Below are 24,493 nucleotides of genomic sequence, written 5' to 3'. Positions count from 1 at the left end.
TCTAATCATAAGGAACAGTCAGACAAATCCAGAATGTGGGACATTTTATGTAATGGCTGGCCTGGGATCTTGAAAGACAATATTTAAAGAAAAAAAAAAGGCTAAAGAGACATGCAACCAAATGCAACATGTGAACTCTGAGGACTGGATAAAAAGCAAATTTGAATACTGACTCTATATTATATAGTATGGTAGTACTGTTAATCTTCAGTATCATATTATATATACATAATCCTATATAGTTACATAGGAAAATGTCCTTATTCCTAGGAAGATGCATATAGAATATTCAGAGGTAAAGCATCATGATAGCTGAAACTTATTTTCAAATGGTTTACACTACACATATGAATTTAAAATATATATATTATATATACATATAAAACTATATTCACACATAAATATCAGTAAAACTATCATAGCAATTAAGCAAAATGTGGCAAAGTATTTATAGTTGGTGAATTTAGGTAAAGGATATATAAGTGTTCATTATACCATTCTTTGAACCTGGCTGTAGATTTGAATATTTTCAAAATTAAGAGTTGGGGGAAGTATGTTTTATGTCTATGTTGGTGATATTCTAAGCCTGGAGTAGTATGACTCAGTCATATAGTAAGTACACACAGACACATATACCATTCCAACATTTGGTAACTTGTTAATTATTGATGTCTATCTACATCAGCTAAACAATTCCAGATGTAAAACCGGGGGAAAAAAAGAATAGTTTTCAAAGGATTTGTTTGCTCCCAACTATCTGGTGTACATCTATTTGTTCCTGGCAGCTTGCAATGTTCCCACCCACTACTCCCAGTGACCCGAATCTGAACTATTTTCTAAACAACTCACACTTTCCAAATGAAGCCTTTGTTCATGCTGCATCCTCAGTCTGAAACACTGTTCCTATTCCTTTGTCAAAATCTTACCCAGACTTTAAAGCTTAATTCAGATTCTTCTTCCTCTGTGAAAGTCTCTTTTAGACTGTCACCTATTCCTTCCAGCTAAAAGCAATCACCCCCTGCCCTGTCATCTCTATACCTCTTTTGGAACATATCCTCATTCTTTTTGCATTATGGTCACTTATTCCCTAAAGAGAGAAAGTTTTGTTTAACAATGTTACATAGGATGAAATCCACATTCCAGAATAATGTAGAGGCTCTCATGGCTTGATGCCTGCTTCCTTTTGAGTCTTAAGTCTTGACACTCCCTTCAATGGACCAGAGCTGCAATATAAGCCGATTTTCCACTAGGGACGCCTGGACCCCTAAGATCCAGGTCTCTCAATTCCATGGCCTATGAAGAAGCAAAGTGCTCCCCAGGATTCCTATGAATTCCTAAGGCTTCGCATTCTCATACAACCTGCAGTGCTAGTGACTTCTCCAGGCTACCACACCATCTGCTTTCCTTTGCATTTTACCTGATTACAAAATATAGCCCCTTCTAAATTTGGGGAAAATAAACCAGAACCTTTCCTGAAAAGCATTCGTGAGCTTGGCTGACTTTTGAGGGAGATGAAGGAGGATTTACATTTTCATGATGTTACAACTTCCCTGAAAATTTAAGTACCCACCTGCTCTTTGCCTCACTGAGGCCCAGTCACTCCATCTGGTTGGCTCCTCTTTGCTTCTTTTTTGGTTTTGTCCTCCCACTTTCCTCTTTTTATCCCTCCCAGAAGTAAAAGCTTGGCACAGCCAACCTCAAGGACTTTCCCCCCCAAGCACTTACAAGGTATTAAACAAAACAAAACAAAAACAAAACCCTGCAGTTTCTTCCTTAAGAGAAATTCTTAGATCAGCTTTTCAGATTTTTAAAAAATCCATGTAAATCTAATCATGCCATGCTATATAGTTCCATACACATGCCATACTATTTCATACCTCAATGCTTTTGCACATTCTGTTCCTTCAGTCTAGAATGTCCTTCCCTCTGTAGCTTTCTTGGCACTTTACACTTCCCCACTCATGACTCTCCTCCATGCAGTCTTCTCTAATCCAAAGTAGTGCCCTCATCTTTCCTCTTTGGTTCAACCACTGTGCACAGTATTTACCTTTCACAGGGTTGTAATGATCTAGTGTACATGTCTGTCTTTAATGCCAGACTATGGGCTCCTTGAGAGTAAACACTGCACCTCACTGACCTTTATACTCCCAGCTTCTATCCCAGAGCCTGAACAATATAATACATGCTAAATAAATATTTATCAAATGATGAATTAAGAATGAATGAATTTTGCCTAGACCTGAGATTTAACTTTCTAAGGTATAAAGAAAGACTGTAAAATGTTGGAACCATCACTTGCTTCACCTTCTAGTTTGAAGCATTTATAAGCTTCACAATGCCAAGACATCTTATTATCTGTCCTTTTAATTATAGCTGTCCTAGTAGGTATGTAGTATTTAGTATCTCACTGAGTTTTTTATTTGTATTTACTTAATGGCTAATGATATTTAATTAATTAAATTTTGAGGCCATACATTTTAATGGACAACCATAGTGATTAAATGTGGCACTCCATTTTAATATTAATTAATAATACTTTAAAATAATTCTGAACAAAATGGTAAAGATATTATAGTCTGTTAAATGTCATACTTAGCAAGTATACTTCATTACAGCTCATCTTAAAAAAATTCTAACATGGCTACATAGACAGAAAAAAAAAGTGAAAACTTCAGAGAAACTATTCAGAGATAGTTTCACGAGACAAATTCCACATAGAATAATAAAACATATTTAGCTATTATCAAGTACAGGGCAAAGAGGAAAACTTTGCATCTCTTACTTGATATTTTTGTTCAAACAATTTAGTTTCTGTTGGGGTAGTATATAAACTCCAATTCTTCTAACATGAATAAAACAGTATCCACATGTGGAACCCAGAACACATGTGATGGCTTCACAGGGTTTGCCCATTTTTTGTTTTGAAATAAGGAGACAGAAAACATAATGTGCTACTAGCAAAAGAATCCACATTTGCAATAAAATTAAAAGAATAAACGGAGTGATTTTATTTTTGTGTGTTATACAGGACTGTTAAATGAAATTAGAAATTGCAATTTAAACGTGACTTCAATGAAGCAGAATTTCAAGCACTTTTCTCCTTGATCTGGCTTTTGTTTTTGAAAAATGAAAGGGCGTAATAGGTACATCAGTGAAAAAAGCGGGAGATAATATTTGCAGGACCCATTTTCAATTACAATCCAAATGTGGTTTTTACGGTCAATAAAATGTAAACCAGTCCTGCAAATAAAATGTAAAAAGGACAAATCATATACCATTTCTGGCATTTTCCCTGCCAGTCAGCTCTGAGACCATAGAATGAGGAAAATGGTCTAGGAAGCATATCTAACAGAAATAGGAAAGTAATATGATCCTGAATGCAAAACAGGAGGATGGCATCTATAATGCACATTAGTCAGTTCCTTATCTGAATGTTGTGCCAGTTTAGGGCGGGAAGGTATGGAGAAATGGGCCAGCAAAACCACACATAAAAAAAATGAAGGGCTAAAAGTACAATCTATTTTTTTTTAAATAAAAAGAAACAAAGCTTTTAGCCTGAAAAAAGAAGTGAGCTATTGATGAATGATTATCTGTCTATAGACCTTTATATAAAGATGTTTCTTCTCCCTCCAAGCAGTTAAACATATAAAATGAGCTAAAGATTTTCAGATGTTTAGGCTAGGCATAAAAAAGAATTTATTGATAAATAGATTCATTAGCCACATGAAGTGTCTTCAAAACAAAGCTGTAAGCTTAGGGGTCTTTAAGGTTTCTTTATATTGATTCGTATAACATTTACCTGGAAACAGATAAGTTTCCTGGCTCTGGGATTTCTAAAACTTTTTGTAAAACACTAGAGACAACCTGAAAATTTTATTTAACAATGTTGTCTAACCAAAGTGATTTTATGATTTGTTAAGTGTGAAGAAATAGAAGACAGAAGCTAAATCTTTTTAGTTTGCATAATTGTTATCTTATTGGAAATATACCTTCCATACTAAATTATAATCATCAAATAATCTTTATATTAAACATTTTTAGGGTTTGATGACACTGTCCAGGCATAAAAAATTAAAGGAACTTTCTCTATCTGAGTGTGATAAAATCACCGATATTGGAATTCAGGTAAGATAATTACAGTATTTTGTTAAAGAATTAAGATTGAAAATTAAGCACAAATCAAATAATCTTTGTAGGTCACAACAGAAAAACGAAGTGGATTGGAACTGTAACAATACATATGTGATCTTGGTTGAGCCAAGATCAACATCTGCCAATAGTCAGGTCTCCACAGCCCAAGGTGACTGAGAGGTTTGCTTTCCCATTTTTCTTGTCTACTCTCTCCCTTCCAAACGTCAGACTTACAGGATAACTAGGGATAGGTTGACATTTTACTTGTAGAATGATGAACTGCAATGTGGTAAAAGTCTTCTCATATAATGGAAGTGTTCTGTAGATAATCTGTGTTATATCATCTAACCATAAAAATTGGGGGACTTTGAAAACCTACACCAGGTACTTAACAATTAGGGACTTAAGTTACTCAAACATAGTTGGTAGCATAATTTACCAGGATGGAAAGCATGAGATAAGTAACTGGATAGGATAAATGATTATGTGCTCAAATGGTACTTTAAGAACTCATGAGAAGTAAATTTCCTAGACCTGGTGTTGAGTGATATATAGGAAGTCATAAAGTAGCTATTTTGAGTAAGCCACATGTAATGTTTATCACAACATTAAGCAACTCAATTTGCTGTTAAAAGAAGAAAAATTGCAATCATATGTCACACATGTATTGAACTAGGGCAAAATCTGGTTACTTATTAGTAAACTAATGAAAGATAACATTCTTAAAGGGAACTAATAATCTAGGAATGTGGAAACTGTTAAATGCATCAGAAACTCCATTTAAAGTATCCTGAAAGTTCAAAACCCCAAGCATTTATGAAAATCTGGGGCTAAACTCAGAAAAAAATTTTTTTTAATAGAAACCCTTATTGAGATAAAAGGATTTATCTCACATGTGGAAAGATACTGCAAATGATAGCTGAGAAGTCCACCAGAGCATGGCAGACTTGAAGTTAAGCTCTCTTCCATGAATTTGAAATGGACTTTGCAAGTTCTAACATGACTAATAGGAGAGTGTTAAAATACTATATGAACTGGTGGGCTATAGAGAGGGCCAGGCCAAACGGTGCCCTAGACTTTAGCATAGAATTCTAGTGTTCTAAAGCTCAAGGAATCTTAGAACCATTTAAACCACTCTGTAATTTTACAAGTGAGGAAACTAAGGCCCAGAGGTCTTAAATGATTAGTCCAAAGTCCTATGCCATCTCAGCAAACTAATCTAACTAATCTAGTTTTACAGAAACGAAGAGTAGAAGTGGAGAACTGCTGTTCTAAATGGTTGATTGGCAACATGACAGTGGGAAAAATTGTTTTCAAATGATTTTTGCTGTATTTCACTGCATCTGGACAATGTAATGGTACTTAAGAGGAAAATGTAACACCATTAAGAAGTCTCCTTTTAGAGGCATTAGTGTCAAGCAATGTCAATTTCCCCCAGTTTCAGACCCTGGTTCCAAAGGTTCTAGCAGGTTCCTAAGAAATCTACCTAGTAGTACATTCAAATTGTATAAAGGGTTAAAAAGAACAAACACTATCTTTCAAAACAAAGATCCCAGAGAGGACTAACAGCTTGCATATAGGACAAGACTGTAACTCTACAATAACAAAAGGGGTTATAATGCATGTAACCTACTAGAAGAAAAAGCCAAGAGGTTCCTGTAAGGCTAAACCATGATTTACCTACTGTAGTTCATTTAAGGATTAAACATGCATTTACATAAAACTTTATCCATGAATATGATCTAGTCAAGCTTTCAAAAGGTCTTTGACAAGGTGATAGAATAAAGTTTATTAAAATAAAATGGTTAAGTGTTAACATTTCTAATACTGGGTTATATTTCTTATATGGTGATCAGTCACATTTGATCAACAACTACAAATCATTCAGAAGTACTAAAACCTACCATGGTGATGACATACATGGCCTCTTAATATCCATCACTTATTAATTTTAAAATGCTTCTTTGGATGAGAGAGAGGGCTAACCAAAGTATGAGGCTATGTATCAGGAAGCCAGTGCTTTCTGCCATTTATCTTTGAGTCTACAGGTTCCAGGCCTTTTTATTTTCATTCTTTGGAGCCTGAAAATCATACTATTTTTAGGTGCTCTGAGATTTTAGATGAAAGTGTTTACCCATAAGCTAACTATATGATCATAAAACTGAGTTTGGCCTCGCTTTAAAAAATGTAACCTTTTAAAAATTGGTATGAACTGATTTTCAGTGACCTAAAAGAAAATAAAACAGGGGGAATACAAGCACATGGAAATACAGAATTATTTAATTATTATTTGCATAAGATGAGCTATTCTATTCAAGTTCATGAAAAACATTTTTTCTCTTTCTCATCATCCCTCTTTTTCTCCTCCCTGCTTTTGGAGTGTGTGTGTGTGTGTGTGTGTGTGTGTGTGTGTGTGTGTGTGTGTGTGCACGCACTAGAGTGTTGTGGCATTTAACCTCCTTTTACCTCTTCCAAGGTTCCAAGGTTCACACTTCTGGGCATGTGGTAATCCTTCTCCTCCTTCCCTACTCCAGTCCAATTATTAAGCTCCAAAAGAGATGAAACAAAGATGGGTAGGAGAAAGTGACACGTAAACCAATTTCACAATTCCTTCTCTGGATTTACAAGAGAGGGGGAAGAGAATAAACTAAGGTGGTTAAACTGAGATGTTTAGGTTAACCTAAATTTATCAGGAAATTTTTTCTTATCACTTTAGAAGGTAACTATAGGAGATTTTCTTTTTAGCTTAAAGCATTGAAAACTACATAATGATTTAATGAGAAAAAGGAGGAGATGAGCATTTTTACCCTGATTTGGTTTTGCACAAATCATGAACATTATAGGAATAAAAAGTTACCTCATTTTAGTTTTACTGGAAACCACAGCACATGCAGTTTGAGTGTCTGGAGCCTCAGATGCATTGACTTTTTAGGATCTGGTTTTAATTACTTTTCCCAACTTTAGTTTTGTTCTGAGAACATTAGACATTCAACAATCATGTTAAACTAAAATTATTTGGTGCTCTTGAAAGACACATTTATTTTGGAAGCAATGTTTGATACAGTAATAATTGAGCATTTCTTAAGAAACTTTTTCCTTGAGCATTTTACGAATTTAAATAACAGACTGTCAAGTTTGGCAAAAAATTGGTCTAATTGGGATGTTACAATACAAATAAATTGGAAGCTCTGTCTTATTAAGTTGTTTGGATAGAACCAAAGGAATAAATAAAATTATTTATTCTAGTTGCTTTTTACATTCCCTTAATCTAGTTTTTACTTCTCATTCTCTTTTTTGGGGAATGCAGTATGCTATAAATACATTATACATATAAAATATGTATACCTATTTTACATATTTATACATATGTATATAAATACATATAAAAGTATGCTATAAATACATTAATGCAATATCCATACATATGAATGTGCCTATTTTTCTTTATGTAGGTTATTTGAGAGTGAAGAGATTGACAAAAATTTTTCAATATTATTATCATTATATATTATATATATTATTATATATTATTATTATATACATTATTTTTCATTATTTCAGTTTTCATATGTTGAGGTAGGTGATTAAGAAACAGCACTAAAGAGGAGAAAATCAGGTTTAGTTATGTCTCACCACAAGGACTTACACATGTGTGTACGTACTGAAAATATGCCTGTGTGTGTTTATATGTAAGTATGTATGTAAATGTATACCTGTGTAGTATATGTGTGCAAATTAAATATTTACAAGTTTTAGCATATGTTAGATTACATATATTTACATGTAAATACATGTAAGTATATACCTAATTGTCTAGTACATATGTGTAAATTAAATATATGTACACATCTTAGTGGTTGTTAGACTACATGAATATGTCAATGTGTGTGGATATTTATTATGCCCAAATTGTGTATAGAGATATTATAAGATTATTTATTTCTGGGCTAACACCAAATAAATGATGGTCAATATTCAAGACAAATAAAAATTAGTCTGTTAAAGAATAATCTTTTGGTTTATATTTTAACTTTAAAAATTAAATATCTATGTAAATGGCAAGGCTCTTTTTCCTATGGTAAGGAGATTCAGAATATGCCCTTAGAAGAAATAATTATTTTATTTACAAAAAAAAAAATTTTACTGAAGTACAGCTGAATTATAATGTTGTGTGAATTTCTGTTTTACAGCAAAATGACAGTGATAAATTTATATATACATTATTTTTCTTTTCTTTTTTTCTTTTAACATCTTTATTGGAGTATAACTGCTTTACAGTGTTGTGTTAGTTTCTGCTGTATAACAAAGTGAATAAGCTATACATATACATATATGCCCATAACCCCTCCCTCTTCCATCTCCTTCCCACCCTCCCTATGCCACCCCTCTAGGTGGTCACAAAGCACCGAGCTGATCTCCCAATGCTATGTAGCTGCTTCCCACTACCTACTTATTTTACACCGGGTAATGTTTATATGTAAGTGCTACTCTCTCACTTCGTCCCATCTTACACTTTCTCCTCCAAGTGTCCTCAAGTCCATCCTCTACTTCTGCATTTTTATTCCTGTCCTGCCCCTAGGTTCTTCAGAACTTTTTTTTTTTTTTAGATTCCATATATATGTGTTAGCATATGATATTTGTTTTTCTCTTTCTGACTTCTTCACTCTGCATGACAGAATCTAGGTCCATCCACCTCACTACAAATAACTCAATTTCGTTTCTTTTTATGGCTGAGTAATATCCCATTGTTTATACGTGCCACATCTTCTTTACCCATTCTTCTGTCGATGGACACTTAGGTTACTTCCATGTTCTGGCTATTGTAAATAGTGCTGCAATAAACATTGTGGTACATGTCTCTTTTTGAATTATGATTTTCTCAGGGTCTTGGGATTGCTGGGTCATAAGTAGTTCTATTTTTAGTTTTTCAAGGAACCTCCATTCTGTTCTCCATAGTGGCTGTATCAGTTTACATTCCCACCACCAGTGCAAGATGGTTCCCTTTTCTCCACACCCTCTCCAGCATTTATTGTTTGTAGATTTTTTGATGATGGCCATCTGACCACTGTGAGGTGATACCTCATTGTAGTTTTGATTTGCATTTCTCTAATGATTAGTGATGTTGAGCATCCTTTCATGTGTTTGTTGGCAATCTGTATATCTTCTTTGGAGAAATGTTTATTTAGGTCTTCTGCTCATTTTTGGATTGGGTTGTTTTTTTGATATTGAGCTGCATGAGCTGCTTGTATATTTTGGAGATTAATCCTTTGTCAGTTGCTTCATTTGCACATATTTTCTCCCATACTGAGGGTTGTCTTTTCATCTTGTTTATGGTTTCCTCTGCTATGCAAAACCTTTGAAGTTTCATTAGGTCCCATCTGTTTATTTTTGTTTTTATTTCCATTTCTCTAGGAGGTGGGTCAAAAAGGATCTTGCTGTGATTTATGTCATAGAGGGTTCTGCTTATGTTTTCCTCTAAGATTTTTATAGTGTTTGGCCTTACATTTAGGTCTTTAACCCATTTTGAGTATATTTTTGTGTATGGTGTTAGGAAGTGTTCTAATTTCATCCTTTTACATGTAGCTGTCCAGTTTTCCCAGCACCACTTATTGAAGAGGCTGTCTTTTCTCCATTGTACATTCTTGCCTCCTTTATCAAAGATAAAGTGACCATAGGTGCGTGGGTTTATCTCTGGGGTTTCTATCCTGTTCTGTTGATCTATATTTCTGTTTTTGTGCCAGTACCATACTGTCTTGATTACTGTAGCTTTGTAGTATAGTCTGAAGTCAGGAAGCCTGATTCCTCCAGCTCTGTTTTTCTTTCTCAAGATCGATTTGGCTATTCAAGGTCTTTTGTATTTCCATACAAATTGTGAAAAATTTTTCTGTGAAAAATGCCATTGGTACTTTGATAGGGATTGCATTGAATCTGTAGATTACTTTGGGTAGTACAGTCATTTTCACAATGTTGATTCTTCCAATCCAAGAACATGGTATATCTCTCCACCTGTCTGTATCACCTTTAATTTCTTAATCAGTGTCTTATAGTTTTCTGCATACAGGTCTTTTGTCTCCTTAGGTAAGTTCATTCCTAGGTATTTTATTCTTTTTGTTGCAATGGTAAATGGGAGTGTTTCCTTAATTTCTCTTTCAGATTTTTCATCATTAGTGTATAGGAATGGAAGAGATTTCTGTGAATTAATTTTGTATCCTGCTACTTTACCAAATTCATTGATTAGCTCTAGTAGTTTTCTGGTAGCATCTTTAGGCTTCTCTATGTATAGTATCATGTCATCTACAAACAGTGACAGTTTTACTTCTTTTCTGATTTGGATTCCTTTTTTTTTTTTTTTTTTTTGTCTTCACTGATTGCTGTGGCTAAAACTTCCAAAACTATGTTGAATAATAGTGGTGAGAGTGGGCAACCTTGTCTTGTTCCTGATCTTAGTGGAAATGGTTTCAGTTTTTCACCATTAAGAACAATGTTGGCTGTGGGTTTGTCATATATGGCCTTTAGTATGTTGAGCTAAGTTCCCCCTATGCCTACTTTCTGGAGGGTTTATATCATAAACGGTGTTGAATTTTGTTGAAAGCTTTTACTGCATCTATTGAGATGATCATATGGGTTTTATCCTTCAATTTGTTAATATGGTGTATCACATTGATTGATTTGCATGTATTGAAGAATCCTTGCAACCCTGGGATAAACCCTACTTGATCATGGTGTATGATCCTTTTAATGTGCTGTTGGATTCTGTTTGCTAGTATTTTGTTGAGGATTTTTGCATCTATATTCATGGGTGATATTGGCCTGTAATATTCTCTCTTTGTGACATCTTTGTCTGGTTTTGGTATCAGGGTGATGGTGGCCTCATAGAATGAGTTTGGGAGTGTTCTTTCTTTTGCTATATTTTGGAAGAGTTTGAGAAGGATAGGTGTTAGCTCTTCTCTAAATTTTGACAGAATTCACCTGTGAAGACATTTGGCCTTGGGCTTTTTTTGTTGGAAGATTTTTAATCACAGTCTCAATTTCAGTGCTTGTGAATATTTTCTATTTCTTCCTGGTTCAGTCTCAGAAGGTTGTGCTTTTCTAAGAATTTGTCCATTTGTTCCAGGTTGTCAATTTTATTGGCCTATAGTTGCTTGTAGTAATCTCTCATGATCCTTCATATATCTGCAGTGTCAGTTGTTACTTCTCCTTTTTCATTTCTAATTCTATTGATTTGAGTCTTCTCCAAGACTCAAGAAAAATCTTGATGAGTCTGGCTGATGGTTTATCAATTTTGTTTATCTTCTCAAAGAACCAGCTTTTAGTTTTATTGATCTTTGCTATTGTTTCCTTCATTTCTTTTTCATTTATTTCTGATCTAATCTTTATGATTTCTTTCCTTCTGCTAACTTTGGGGTTTTTTGGTTCCTCCTTCTCTAACTGCTTTAGGTGTAAGGTTTGGTTGTTTACATGAGATGTTTCTTGTTTCTTGAGGTAGGATTTTGTTGCTATAAACTTCCTTCTTAGAACTGCTTTTGCTGTATCCCATAGGTTTTGGGTCTTCGTGTTTTCATTGTCATTGGTTTCTAGGTATTTTTTGATTTCCTCTTTGATTTCTTCAGTGATCTCTTGGTTATTTAGTAATATATTGTTTAGCCTCCATATGTTTATATTTTTTACAGTTTTTTTTCCTGTAATTGATACCCTGTATTTGATATCACAACCCATAGTGTTGTGGTCAGAAAGGATATTTGAGATGCTGTAGTTATGAATTCAGTTTATAACTTAGAATTGTGGAAGTTGTATGTCAGCCTTTGAAGCAGCACAAAATAGTCTTCATTATAGAAAATGGTTCTTGATAGCACAAGATTTTTCTGTAATTATTAATAGGAAACCCCACCCCACCCTGAAACAGAAGTTGGAAGCAGGATTAATCAGAATGTAATGAGGCAAATGTCAAGAGATGGTGTTATGAGTATGCACCATGAGGTGAGCTTTTTTGAGGCTGGGAGCTGCCACCTTTCGAGGTGGTTTAAATCAGGATTTTGGCAGAAGCACATTATTGTGACAGTCAGTAAGTGTTAGTGAAACTCAGTCTCTTCTACATACCCAACTTAGGAATGCAGTCATTAAGCCCCCATACTGTGACTCAGCTCATAAGATACAGAGAAGAAATTATTATTATTATTATTATTATTATTATTATTATTATTATTATTATTTTTTTGCAGTACGCGAGCCTTCTCACTGTTGTGGCCTCTCCCGTTGCGGAGCACAGGCTCCGGACGCGCAGGCTCAGCGGCCACGGCTCACGGGCCCAGCCACTCCACGGCATGTGGGATCTTCCCAGACCGGGGCACGAACCCACGTCCCCTGCATCGGCAGGCGGACTCTCAACCACTGCGCCACCAGGGAAGCCCTAAGAAATTATTTAACTCACTAGCGATTTGGAAGTTGTCTTCAAGATTGTTAACCCACAGCAAAATTGGCTGATACATTGGATGGAAGTCACACTTGGTAATTTTTGATTTTCTCTCCATTTTCACTATAAAAAATTAATAATCTCAGTCTAACATTTTCCGAGAAAAGAAAATCAACAGCATTGATATATATGTGATTCTGTAACACTGTAGCCAGAAGAGCATATAATAATCTTATCAGTAGGGGGGAGATGGAATTTCATGAATGATTCTGTTGAAACATGCCTGCAGACTTAAGTACTTAATACGACTTACATGTCTCTAAAGGAAAATATGAATTATAAGAGAGGAAAAGTTCTGACTTATTTCTCAGATCTGCACTGATTTATGCCAAGCATAATGCCTTGGACTCATCTTTGTGCCTCAGATTTTCCATGAGTGAGAATGCTACCATGAATGTATCATAGACCTTGTAATCATTTTTATAAGTTATTCTTAATTTAAAACCTCTGAGAAAGCTTAACTTCAAAGAATATCAGAGTTTTAAAAAAGGCTTAAAGCAGAAGTGATTCAAGCAGTCCAAGATACTGATAGATGCTACTGAAAAGTGTTTGCAGACACCAAGAGCCTTGAATCTCCCTTTGAAGCTTGTTTCATCTTTCAATAAACTATTCTTATTGTTTAAATATTCCTCCTTGCTTTACATTTTCTCTGATTCCTTGAACTCTAACCACTCTCTAAGTAGAAAACAATGTTATCCTACCCCTTGCAACATAAGAATTCCTGTATTATTAAAACAATTCTGGGCTTCCCTGGTGGCGCAGTGGTTGAGAGTCTGCCTGCCGATGCAGGGGACGCGGGTTTGTGCCCCAGTCCAGGAGGATCCCACATGCCGCGGAGCGGCTGGGCCCGTGGGCCATGGCTGCTGAGCCTGCGCGTCCAGAGCCTGTGCTCCGCAGCGGGAGGGGCCACAGCAGTGAGAGGCCCACGTACAGAAAACAAACAAACAAACAAAACAAAAACAAACAAACAAAAAAAACAATTCTTTATATCCTTGAAGATACCCATAGGGGTGGGAGCTTCGAGACTAGGGCAGCGCGAAAGCAGCTGGTGTGTTCTAGTTTCCCTGAACGTGGTGAGCAAAAGCTGCCTGCCCACAGCACCTCTGGGACCCTCTGTCAAGCCAGGTTAATGCCTGGCCCAAGACAAGATGCCTGGGCTTCCCTGCAGGTACCTGACCTGGGAGGGACATGGCTACTGGGCAGTACAAGACACGGGCTCTCCTCCTTCCGGGCTCTGCTCGAGAGAGGCTATATTTATCTGTGTTAATCACTGCTGTGTTTCCTGAACATGCCTATAAAACATACTGAAGAAGGGTGCCTGAAATTTGTCACAAAGCCACAACAGACATAAAAATGATACAGACAACAAGTGCTACGGTCATTCAAAGAAGGCATAGAATTGATACAACAAGGATCTCCTCTATGGCACAGGGAACTACACTCAATATTTTGTAATAACTTATAAGGGAAAAGAATCTGAAAACGGAATCACTGTGCTGTACACCTGAAAATGACACGACATTGTAAATCAACTATACTTCAATTAAAAAACAAATAAACAGACAACAACAACAAAAAAACCCCAAAGAGGTCATAGAAGTTCTTATGAGATTCCAGAAGATAAGAGAAGCCAAATGAGGATGGGAGAGAAGGCTTTTGAATCAGTTCAGAGAAGTCACAGAGGAACTAGTCTTTGATCTGAACTTGAGATTAAGATTAAGATGAATTAATCTTAATTAATTAAGATTGCAACAAAGGGATATTACAGATGAAGGTAATCACATAAACTTACTATACTGAAACTTGCAGAGGTTATGAGTGTTGTTCACGATCCCGAAGCAAGTGCACTGTGGAATCAGAATTTTAAGTGAGGCCTAATGAACTAAAAACAAACAAACACAGAAACAAGCCCTTCCTGTGATACCACGTTGCCTTTGAAGTCGTTTTTATGGTGGGTTGGTAGAAACCGGTTCCAGTGTTTCTTACAGGAATGACTAGTTCTGTCCCCCTGCGGCCCCCACCCCCGAGTTGATCCTCAAAGTTTCTTTTAGAATGGACTTGCTAAAATGCAGACATGCAAGTATTCGTGACACCTGTGTCCAATCATTTCTCCTGCCATTGCCTACTTCACTTCTGGATTATATGAACAATTCACTGCCTTCATTTATGCTTTTCCCTCCTCCAAGAATTCCTTTCTCCCTATGGGGCACCTGGGAAACCCACTTCATTTTTCAAAACTCAATTTACATATTATGTCTTTTGTGCAGTCTTCTTTTTAGTGTTGTGATCACACGCTCCTTTTTGCCACCCTTGCACTTCTGCATGCCTGATTGTTGCATTCGCTACACTGTATTGTGATTGTATTTTTTACATATATCGTGTTCTCCTGGGCAACATTCCTTGGGGCCAGGGACTACCTTTTTTCATCTATTGATGTTGCCTTAGCATGTTACTTGTTGTGAAGTAGTTAGTTATAAAAATGAGATTTGATTAAATTGAAAATTGTTATATACATATTAGTTATTATCATTTACAGATATAACAGGAAAAATATTAATGTTGGGGCTGAAAGTTCACTACTAGTAAATGGTGGTGGTACTTGACTTCACTTATATTATTTTCCCCAATATTTTATATCTTTCGACCTGATATCTCTTCTTTATTTCCATCTATGTTTCTTTATTACTAAACCAAGAAAAAGAGGTATGAGGGTAGGGCTAGGCCATACTTGGCTGGAATAGTAAATAAATTGTGTGGGGTTTTGGTGAGAAAATCCTGAAGCATACAGGTCTGCATCTTCCCTTTGAGGCATGTGGAGAGGTCTGCTTCTAAAGAGTTTTATTAGCAACTAATCAAGATGCTTTTGCACAAGTCTCCTGATTAGCTGTTGGTATACTAAGGGTGAATCAGAGTTAGCGTAGTTTCTGATTTCTTTTACGTGTCAATGTGGATGATCATTTTTTACTGCTGGGGGTGGTGGTGGTGGGGAGTGAGGGAATGTTCCTTTCCTGCTCCTGATGTTTCAGTCCTGTCAAGAGAGGTCTTAGGGTCATTTCAGCCCTGCTTCTTTACTGACTCTGCCCCAGAGTGATCAAGTGACTTATATAGAAAGCTTGAAAAGAATTAAGTGAGCATGCTTGCCTTGACTAATTCTGTTCTCTCCCTTGAGATTGTGAGTGAGTGTCTTCTGTTTCTCTCATTCTGTGTATTACTAGTTAGTAAATCTGCCCAATTCCGAGGTTCCGTTATGTGATTTCATTGAAACTGGATTCTGAAGCCAGGGTCATCAACAGTAACAGGAATATTCGGCCCTCCATCTTTTCTCTTTTATCTTATTTCCGAATTTATTCCAAACCAAATGGAATTAAGGCACTGTACTTGCTGGAAGGTAATTAGAAGATCTAACATTTGGTGCATTACCTGGGAACACTGAGAAATAAAAAGAAAGGAGCAGACATTTTGGAGAGGAAAGTGTCCATGTGGAAAATATTTTGGTACTACCAGGGAAGGTAGTCTAGTGCCCTGGTCTTGAATGTATGGTGGGATGTTGAGACCTTTGACTGTTTGAAAATATTTAGGTTTGTGCAGTAAACTGCTGAAGCTTAGAAGAGGTTTAATGCATGCTGTATAAGTGTTCCATGCTTGCTGGGAGACTAATAAACTTGGAGGCTTAACACAATAGAAATTTACTATCTCACAGTTGTAGAGGCCAGAAGTGTGATATCAAGGTGTCAGCAAGGCTGCTCTCCCTACAGATGCTCTAAGGGAGATTCTATCCCTTGCCTCTTTCATCTTCTGGTGGTTGCCAGCTTCCTTGGCTTGAGGCCACATCACTCAGTTTTTGTCTCTGTCTTCACAATACCCCCTTTCTGTGTCTGTATCTTCTCTTTTGTCTGTCTCAAATGTCTCTCTGCCCTTCTTGTATAATAAGGACAATTGTCATTCTATTTAGGACCAATCCAGATAATATAGGATGGAAATCCCATCTCAAGGTCCTTAATGACATATGCAAAACTTTTTTTTTTTTCAAATGAGGTAACAGTCAAGGATTAGGACATGGATATATCCTTTTGGGGGCCACCATCCAACCCACTATACCAGCCGTAAGATACTTTGATTTTGGCTGATGGCTGCAGCTTATGGTGTGGGAGAGTGGATGTTTCTTTCCAGCCACTTAAGTAAAGGTCTGACATAAAGAAAAGGGGTGTTAGGGAGTTGCAGGTGACTGAGCAATACCTGCAGCGGAATGAATAAGGCACCAGGAGGGTCTTTATTATACAGAAACCTTTTCCTGGCGCTTGACTTGAGAGTGTGCAGGAGTTTACAGGGCAGGAAAGTCTCAGGCAGCCGTTCACCTTGCCTTACTCTTCAGGTACAGTTTTTCCCAAACAGGTTTGACTGAGACAAAAACTCAATTGTAAGGAAAACATGTTTTGTAGAACTTGTCGGCATTGACACATATGGTCTACTGTAGGCTGAAGTGACTCCCTTTACATGTGGACCCAAGCTGACACTGGATTTGTCAATTATGTTGGATAAAGAAATGTTCTCTTAAAGGCAGCCGCCTTTGGTCTATGCAGTTCCATAGCAGGAGGCAGTGAAAATGGCCATGGCAGCATAGGACTGTCAAATCTACACATCAGAACTGGAGGTGTAATGTCACTTGACAGAACCTATGATCAGTTCAGTACTGCAGTGTGAACCACAAGGTCATCAGAGAGGAAGGATAACTCAAGAGTCCATGTGTGACAGATGCTCAGGGCTGTGCACTGCACATGGCAAATTCATAGTGACAAATCAATGTCACGCTTCAAAGATTCCTCCTGGTTCGAAGTTCGCAGGTCAGAAATTTCAAATAAATGGCATAGACTAATGGACATCCTAGTAAGGCTAAAACGAAAGAGACTTTATCTTTCTCTCAAATGCCATTGAGTTTCTGCTTTGTTCTTTGGTCAAATTCTGTACTGGATTCTGGGAACAAAAATGTCCCTAGTTTCACTCTTCTAGGAGTGGGGGATTGACTTGATTTTGAGATTGTTTTTAAAGTTTGGGGATAGTGCTGTAAAATCAAATTGTATCTTAGTAACTCTTTAGACTCTTTAAAACCATGGTTCATGAGAGACTTGATAAACTGATAAAAGAGCCAAGGCCCTGAGAGACCCACACCCGTGTCAGTGACAGAAGTCCAAGTTACAGATACTTAAGGAGCCCTCAGTCCCATTCAGGCAATGAAAGCCCTGTCACTGAGAATGAACCAAATGTACATTTGGGAGGATTGTTTAATGGACATTTAGGACTTTGGATTTTTAACCCACAGTAACAAGGAAACTTGATTTCAAAATTGGGCTTTAATACTTTGGGACCTTAATTCATAAGAGAGTTTAATGTGTGCCCTTTTAATTTCTCTGTGAAGAATTTGATGCTGGCAAAGGTGTACTTTCAAATTTGCAACATTTCTATGATTTCTGAATTGTATTACTGGATGCTTTTATGCATTTAATCTTAGTTTGTCATTTAACCTCATCAACTTTCTATGGTTAGCTGTGCTGTGCATGGGTGGTAGAACAAAAAGTTGTTTCTGATCATTGGATATGAGTAATCCTGGAGTTAATTTAAATTAATGCAATTTCTCACCCATATCAGAGACTTGTGGGATGAAACTCTAAGTTGTCCACCAGCATTTCCCGGAGGCCACTCAAATGAGTAGCCCCATAAAAGTGTGAGCAGGGCTGTCCTGGTAAAGGTCTATTTTTCCTGAAGGGAGAGCCATATTCCATTAATTACAGGCTTAAAGGCATAGCTGAGTGGGTTAAGAGATTGAAAAAAACAGGGAAGCATTAGTGACAATTTCCCTTCTCATTCCTAATGGTACCACCATGTGAAGGGAATTTGATTAGTATAACTTTTAACCTCCCTGCTCTTATATTCACTGACACTGGCTAGGTGAGGTGACCTACTTGACTGGCAAAGTTGGGAAGAATAAGTGGCCATGCTTTGCTGAGCTCTTCTTTCTTTCATCTTGGGAGTGAGTCTGTTGATACAGAGACAAAAGGTCTCTGCTCCACTGTGGACACGCCCCTTTCACATGGGTTTGCCTGGAACCAACTTGCTGCAACAAAGTGGGTAAGTCTGGATAATTCTAGAATTCAGTTGACAGACTCACTTGGCTGTCTCATGAAGTCCCATTTTCCAACATGGGCTCTGACAGTCAAAAGTAACGTAATGTGTGGGCTCCAGTGCAAAATGAATAGTGCCTCTTGTTCAAACTGCAAAGAAAAAGTGTTGTTGAAAGTATTTGCACTGGGGTGCATAGTGTCCTCCCCAAATTCATGTTCACCTGGAACCTGTGAATGTGCCCAATTCTTTTTTCAGATAGAATCAAGATAAGATGACATCATATTAGATTAGGGTGAGCCCTAAATGGGTTCTATGGGTTGTTCTCTCTTCTCTTTTTCATATATGTCATCTTTTTCAGCATAAGTGTTTGGTTAATAATGGGAAGTAACATGAGTAAGAAAGGATATGGTAAGATTCCTTGGACATTCTTGTTTCTTAAAAAACAACTGTTTTCTTTCTGTGTTAGAAGTAAGTTCAGATTTAAATGGAAAGCATGGCCTCCCGGAGCTGTTAACACCTTCACTTAGTCTTGGATGTGACCAGTAGCACAGAATTCTGGTGGAACTCAGTAAGACTCCAAATGGGTACCAAATAAGCATGTCATGGAAAGCACACCATAAGCAGGGTGAAAACTAGATGTGAATGGGGCAGCAGGAATGGTGGCACACACACATACTGCACATGTCTCCTCTGCTCATGCGTATATTTTATTGTCCCATAAACTTTACTTACAAAACGTAAGTTCAAAGATAAAATCATTAAGAATTTCAAGACAGCAATAGCAGAGCATGAAACCAAGCAAGCGTGGGGCCCTTCTGAGCATGGTTCATGCGAGACTTGATCAACTGGTAAAAGGGCCAAGGCTCTGAGATACCCACACCATGTCAGTGACAGAAGTCCAAGGTACAGATATTGAAGGAGCCCTCAATGCCACTCAGGCACTGAAAACCCTGTCACTGAGAATGAACCAAAATGTAAATTTAGGAGGATAATTTATTGACTTTAAGGACTATTGTGGATTTTTAACCCACAATAACAAGAAAACTTCATGTCAAAAGAAAGTGTGAGGTCTTCAAGTTTGCTTTGGTTATTGAGGGTTCTTTGTGGTTACATATCAATTTTTAAGTCATTCCTTCTATTTCTGCAAAAATAGGGGATTCTGATAGGCATTGCATTAAATCTGTAGGTAGCTTTGTGTAATATGGACATTTTAACAATAGTTCATGAACAGGGGATGTCTTTCCATTTATTTATGTCTTCCTTAATTTCTTTCAATAACGTTATAGTTTTCAGTGTACAAGTCTTTCATGTCTTTGGTTAAGCTTTTTCCTAAGTATTTTATTCTTTTTGCTGCTACTGTAAATGGAATTGTTCTCCTACTTTCTTTTTTGGATTTTTCATTGTTAATGTACAGAAATGCAAGTGATGCGTATATGTTGATTTCATATTCTGCAAAAGAAACTTTGCTAAGTTGTTTTAGTAGTTCTAATAAATTTTTTGTGGAAATAAAAAAAGATACCCATAAAGGGTTGAGCAAACAACTAGTATTTATTGAGAACTTACTGTATTCTAAATATGATGCTTGTGAAAGGGGTATACAAAGCTAGCAGGGTTCCAGACAGTACCTCTGAGAGACTTATTGCATTCTAATTGAAAAACCTGTTGAATCTGAGCTGAGCTTCAAGACCACCAATTCCAATCCTTGAAAGCTAGATTTCCCTCTGCACCACACTAGTTGTACCCTCTATGCTTGATTATCTCCAATGACAGGGAACTCAGTATTTCCTGACAAGCTGCTCCTTCCAAGTTTTGACATCACTTAGTTACTAGAGGAAACAAATCTCCATATAAATTTAGCCACAAAACAGGAATGAGTCAAGTACTATAAGTGCTGAATCAGTTGAAAAAGACAAGTTCTGTATGAGGTCAAAGGAAAGAGGAATCACTGTTGGTTGCTGTGGTCAGAAAAAGATGATTTAGGGTAAAATAACCAATATCTTTTAGTTTTCTCCGAAGTACAATACAAATGTGCATCTTTATTATTACTGGTATCATACACAAATCCCAATAAGAGTTAACATTTACTGAGTGCTTACTACATGCCAAACATGTTATACTGTCTCTCAAGTAACATTGTATATGTGATTTTATAGCTAGCTAGAGAATCTACTTTGTTCTAGGAACCATATCAGGTACATATATTATTTCATATAACCTGCACAACTAAACTTTGATATGGGTGTTATCATTTGCATTTTACCCAAAGAGACGTTGTGGCTCAGCGAGTTTCAGTAACCCATAGTGGCAGAGCAAGGCTTCTAAACCCACTATATCTGATGCCACCGTCCTAGTCTTATCTACTGTGCTAACCTGCCCCTCCAGGAAACTTTCCCTCTTCTATTAACTTACTAAAGAAAACAGGTGGCTGACTAGTTCTTTCCAGTCTTCCTTAGGGCTAAAATAAGGGGAAACTGGCATACTCAATGGGAGGGAAGCCCACTGGTGGTTTTACCTCTGGAGTCATCCTAATGGCCATTACGGATCCAACAGCCCAGGTCCTTCCCTCAGGTCTGAGAGGAAAATGTCTGATAGACATCCATTTTTATATATAAATAAGGAATGCCTTACTAGTAATCCTCTAGGATTACTAAAATCTAATACTTGTACCTAAAAATGGTAAACTATCATATACCGAGGTCTCTAATTTAGTACTCTAAGAATTTGAGCTGCTTCACAATGAGGCTAAACCTTTAGAGTGACTGAGCACATGTTGATAGTTGTAATTCTTGTAATTTGGGGGATGGACTTTTCTTATTAGTATTAATGTTATTTTAAATTGGTCATGGTTTCCAATTTCTACTCATTTTGACTTAAGATATATATATATATATATATATATATATATATATATATTTTTTTTTTTTTTTTTTTTTTTTTTTTTTTTTTGCGGTACGCGGGCCTCTCACTGTTGTGGCCTCTCCCGTTGCGGAGCACAGGCTCCAGACGTGCAGGCTCAGCAGCCATGGCTCACGGGCCCAGCCGCTCTGCGGCAAGTGGGATCTTCCCGGACCGGGGCACGAACCCATGTCCCCTGCACTGGCAGGCGGACTCTCAACCACTGCGCTACCAGGGAAGCCCAACTTAAGACATTTTTAGTTACTGTTAGTTTACTTCTGCGGATCATTTTGTTCTTGTATAACTGCTGAACTATAAAATTTGACCATTATTTCCTCATGGATTCTTCTTATCACTCAGGTTTTTTGTTTGTTTTTTGTTTTCACTGAAAAGTAGGAATGAAAATTAAGAACTACTGAGATAAAGGGAAGAATTTCCATGATTTCCAGACCTTTTCTGGCCCTAAAAATTTCAGATGAACATTCTGGCATTTCAGAACAATGCTGGAGGGTAGATATTTTCCCTAATTTGAAGAAGAGGACACTGAGGCTCAGAAAGATTGAGTGACTTGCTAAGGTTTCAAAGCTAATAAGGTGATAGAATGAAATTAAAACTCAGGTCGGCCTGGTTCCAAAGACTGTGCTTTTTCCATTATATTATACTGTCAACCCCAGAGTGTTTGCCTTCCAATTCTCATCTCCAGATTTCTTTTCATCCACTCATTGGACTGAATATAACTCTAATAATTACTAACCACATGGGTAAAATTCCATTAGGGCTAACCTCAGGAAAACCAAAATCTGTGAGCATGAATTTGAATATTACTGAACTGTTAACTGGTGTGTGAGTATCTTTTGTGATAAAGAAATTCTGGATATAATGGCTTTTGTTTGCAACAAAATGTAACACATCTATATTTCAGAAACTGAAATGCATACTAGGTAAACTGCTATGGGCAAGATGGCTATAGATGTACACAACATTTGAATGAAGACTAAGAAAAAGAAAAAAAACCTTTAACTTTGGAACTTCTTGCAGGCATTCTGCAAAGGCTCACTGATCTTGGAACATCTGGATGTCTCTTATTGCCCCCAGCTGTCAGATGAGATTATTAAAGCACTGGCCATTTACTGTATTAATCTCACATCTCTCAGCATTGCTTGCTGTCCAAAGGTATGTGCAAGAGTCAGCTCAGACATATCAGATTGAAGTATTGCCAAAGAACCCAGGCAGGGTAGCAATTAGCAGTTGGACTCACCAGAGACTTGTTTTCTTTGCTATGTCTGAGGTATTCATTAGAGTTTTCTTCTTTCCCCAAATCGGAAATATCTTTATGATTTCATTTGTGTCAAGGCAGAATCTGCAAGAAATTAAAGACAACTCTTATACAAATATAAAAATGTGTCAAATATTTATTTAATTCAATGAGAGAACCAGCAAAATGGTAAAGTCAGTTCATAGAGCATTTGATCAAACTGGGTATTTATAGGAACTGAAGAAAGAATGTTGGAATATGATTGTTACGTTAAATCCAAAATTGGTTAATGTGTAGTAAATCCATAAACTTGGAGTTATCGTTTCTACCAGACAGAAATAATCTGCATCTCTCCTAGGCAAAAATATAGCAGAGTTTGGGCCCTAATCAATACTAAAAAGTATGTCAAACAAAAGCATAATTCCTTATAGAATTTCTCAGTTGGGCCTGTTAAAACAATGTTCCGGTAAGACACTGAAAGGATAAGCAATCATCTTTTGTCTTAATTTTCAAGTGTTTGATCATTTTTCTTGACATCTGTCTTTGAAAGGAATATATACTCATTGCAAAACCTTTGGACTACATATAAAAAAGTGTGAAGGAGAAAGTAAAAATTCAAAGTCATACCGCCAACCAGGACATAACCACTGTTGCATTTTATACTTATTCTTCTAGAATTCTTTTCTATGTACAGAGATTAGAAATAGTTACAGGTTTGTGCTTTGTCTTGTTTTTTAAAGAACAGAATCATACTTTCTAAAATACATTTTAACCCACTTTCTTTTCTCTTAATATACTGTGCATATATCCCCATGTCCAGAAAGAGATCTCTGGTTCTGGATTAATATGGCAGATTGAATATACACATATAATTTCGTTCCCTCTTGAAACCCTACCAAAACTGCAGAAGAAGGTGAGGGGCCACTTTGATAGGGAAAACAGTACAGGAGACAAGAGCAACGAAATTTTGGAAATTTGAAAATAGATGGACTAATTTAGCAGACCAGAGATAGCTTTGAATCCTAAAACAACATAGAGAAAGCTGGGAAAAAAGTGGATTTACACCATAATCTTCAAACTTGGCAATACTGTGTACCTCTGGAACTAGGTTAAGAGGGTGGCTAAAATAAGGAAGACTGGGTTAAAAGTTCTTGAGAAGTAGACAGGTCTCTAGATCTCCTCCTCTACTCCATACCTCTGGGCAACTGCCCCTCCCCACTCTCACTAGATTTGAGATGTATTTTCTACAGCCAGATTTCTCAGCCTTGGCGTTATTGATATTTTGGACAAGATCATTCTTTGTAGTGGGGATTGTTCTGGGTACTGTAGGATGTTTAACAGCATCCTTGCCCTCTATCCACTATATGTCAGTAGCACCTAGCCCCTCACACCACCAGTCATAACAATAAAAAATGTCTCCAGATATTGCTAAATGTCCTCTGGGAGGCAGGGAGTGAAATCTCTCTACTATCTGCTCTCCAGATAATAAAACACAAGGTTGCCAAGCTGGGAGACTCATATATAATTGAGAGCTTGGGTACAAAAGTGAAAATGGGAATTAAGCGACTAAATGCTGAACGCAGAGACATTCAGCACTTTTCCAACAGAGCATTCAGAATTTGGTT

General features: G+C 36.9%; 1 protein-coding gene across 1 annotated transcript in view; it reads left to right on the top strand.

The window, feature by feature from the left end:
• Positions 1-24,493, top strand: part of LOC131762438 (F-box and leucine-rich repeat protein 13-like) — a 55,039-nt gene that overhangs the window by 19,163 nt on the left and 11,383 nt on the right. The window contains exons 4-5 of the mRNA XM_059073989.2: positions 4,042-4,125; positions 22,652-22,786. Of these exons, the coding sequence (XP_058929972.1) occupies positions 4,042-4,125; positions 22,652-22,786 (219 nt within the window). The remainder of the gene's footprint in view (positions 1-4,041; positions 4,126-22,651; positions 22,787-24,493) is intronic.

This window comes from Kogia breviceps, chromosome 9, assembly GCF_026419965.1.
Source record: "Kogia breviceps isolate mKogBre1 chromosome 9, mKogBre1 haplotype 1, whole genome shotgun sequence".
NCBI lineage: Eukaryota > Metazoa > Chordata > Mammalia > Artiodactyla > Physeteridae > Kogia > Kogia breviceps.
Note: the sequence above shows the minus strand (reverse complement) of the source record. Positions and strands in the feature narration are given on the sequence as shown.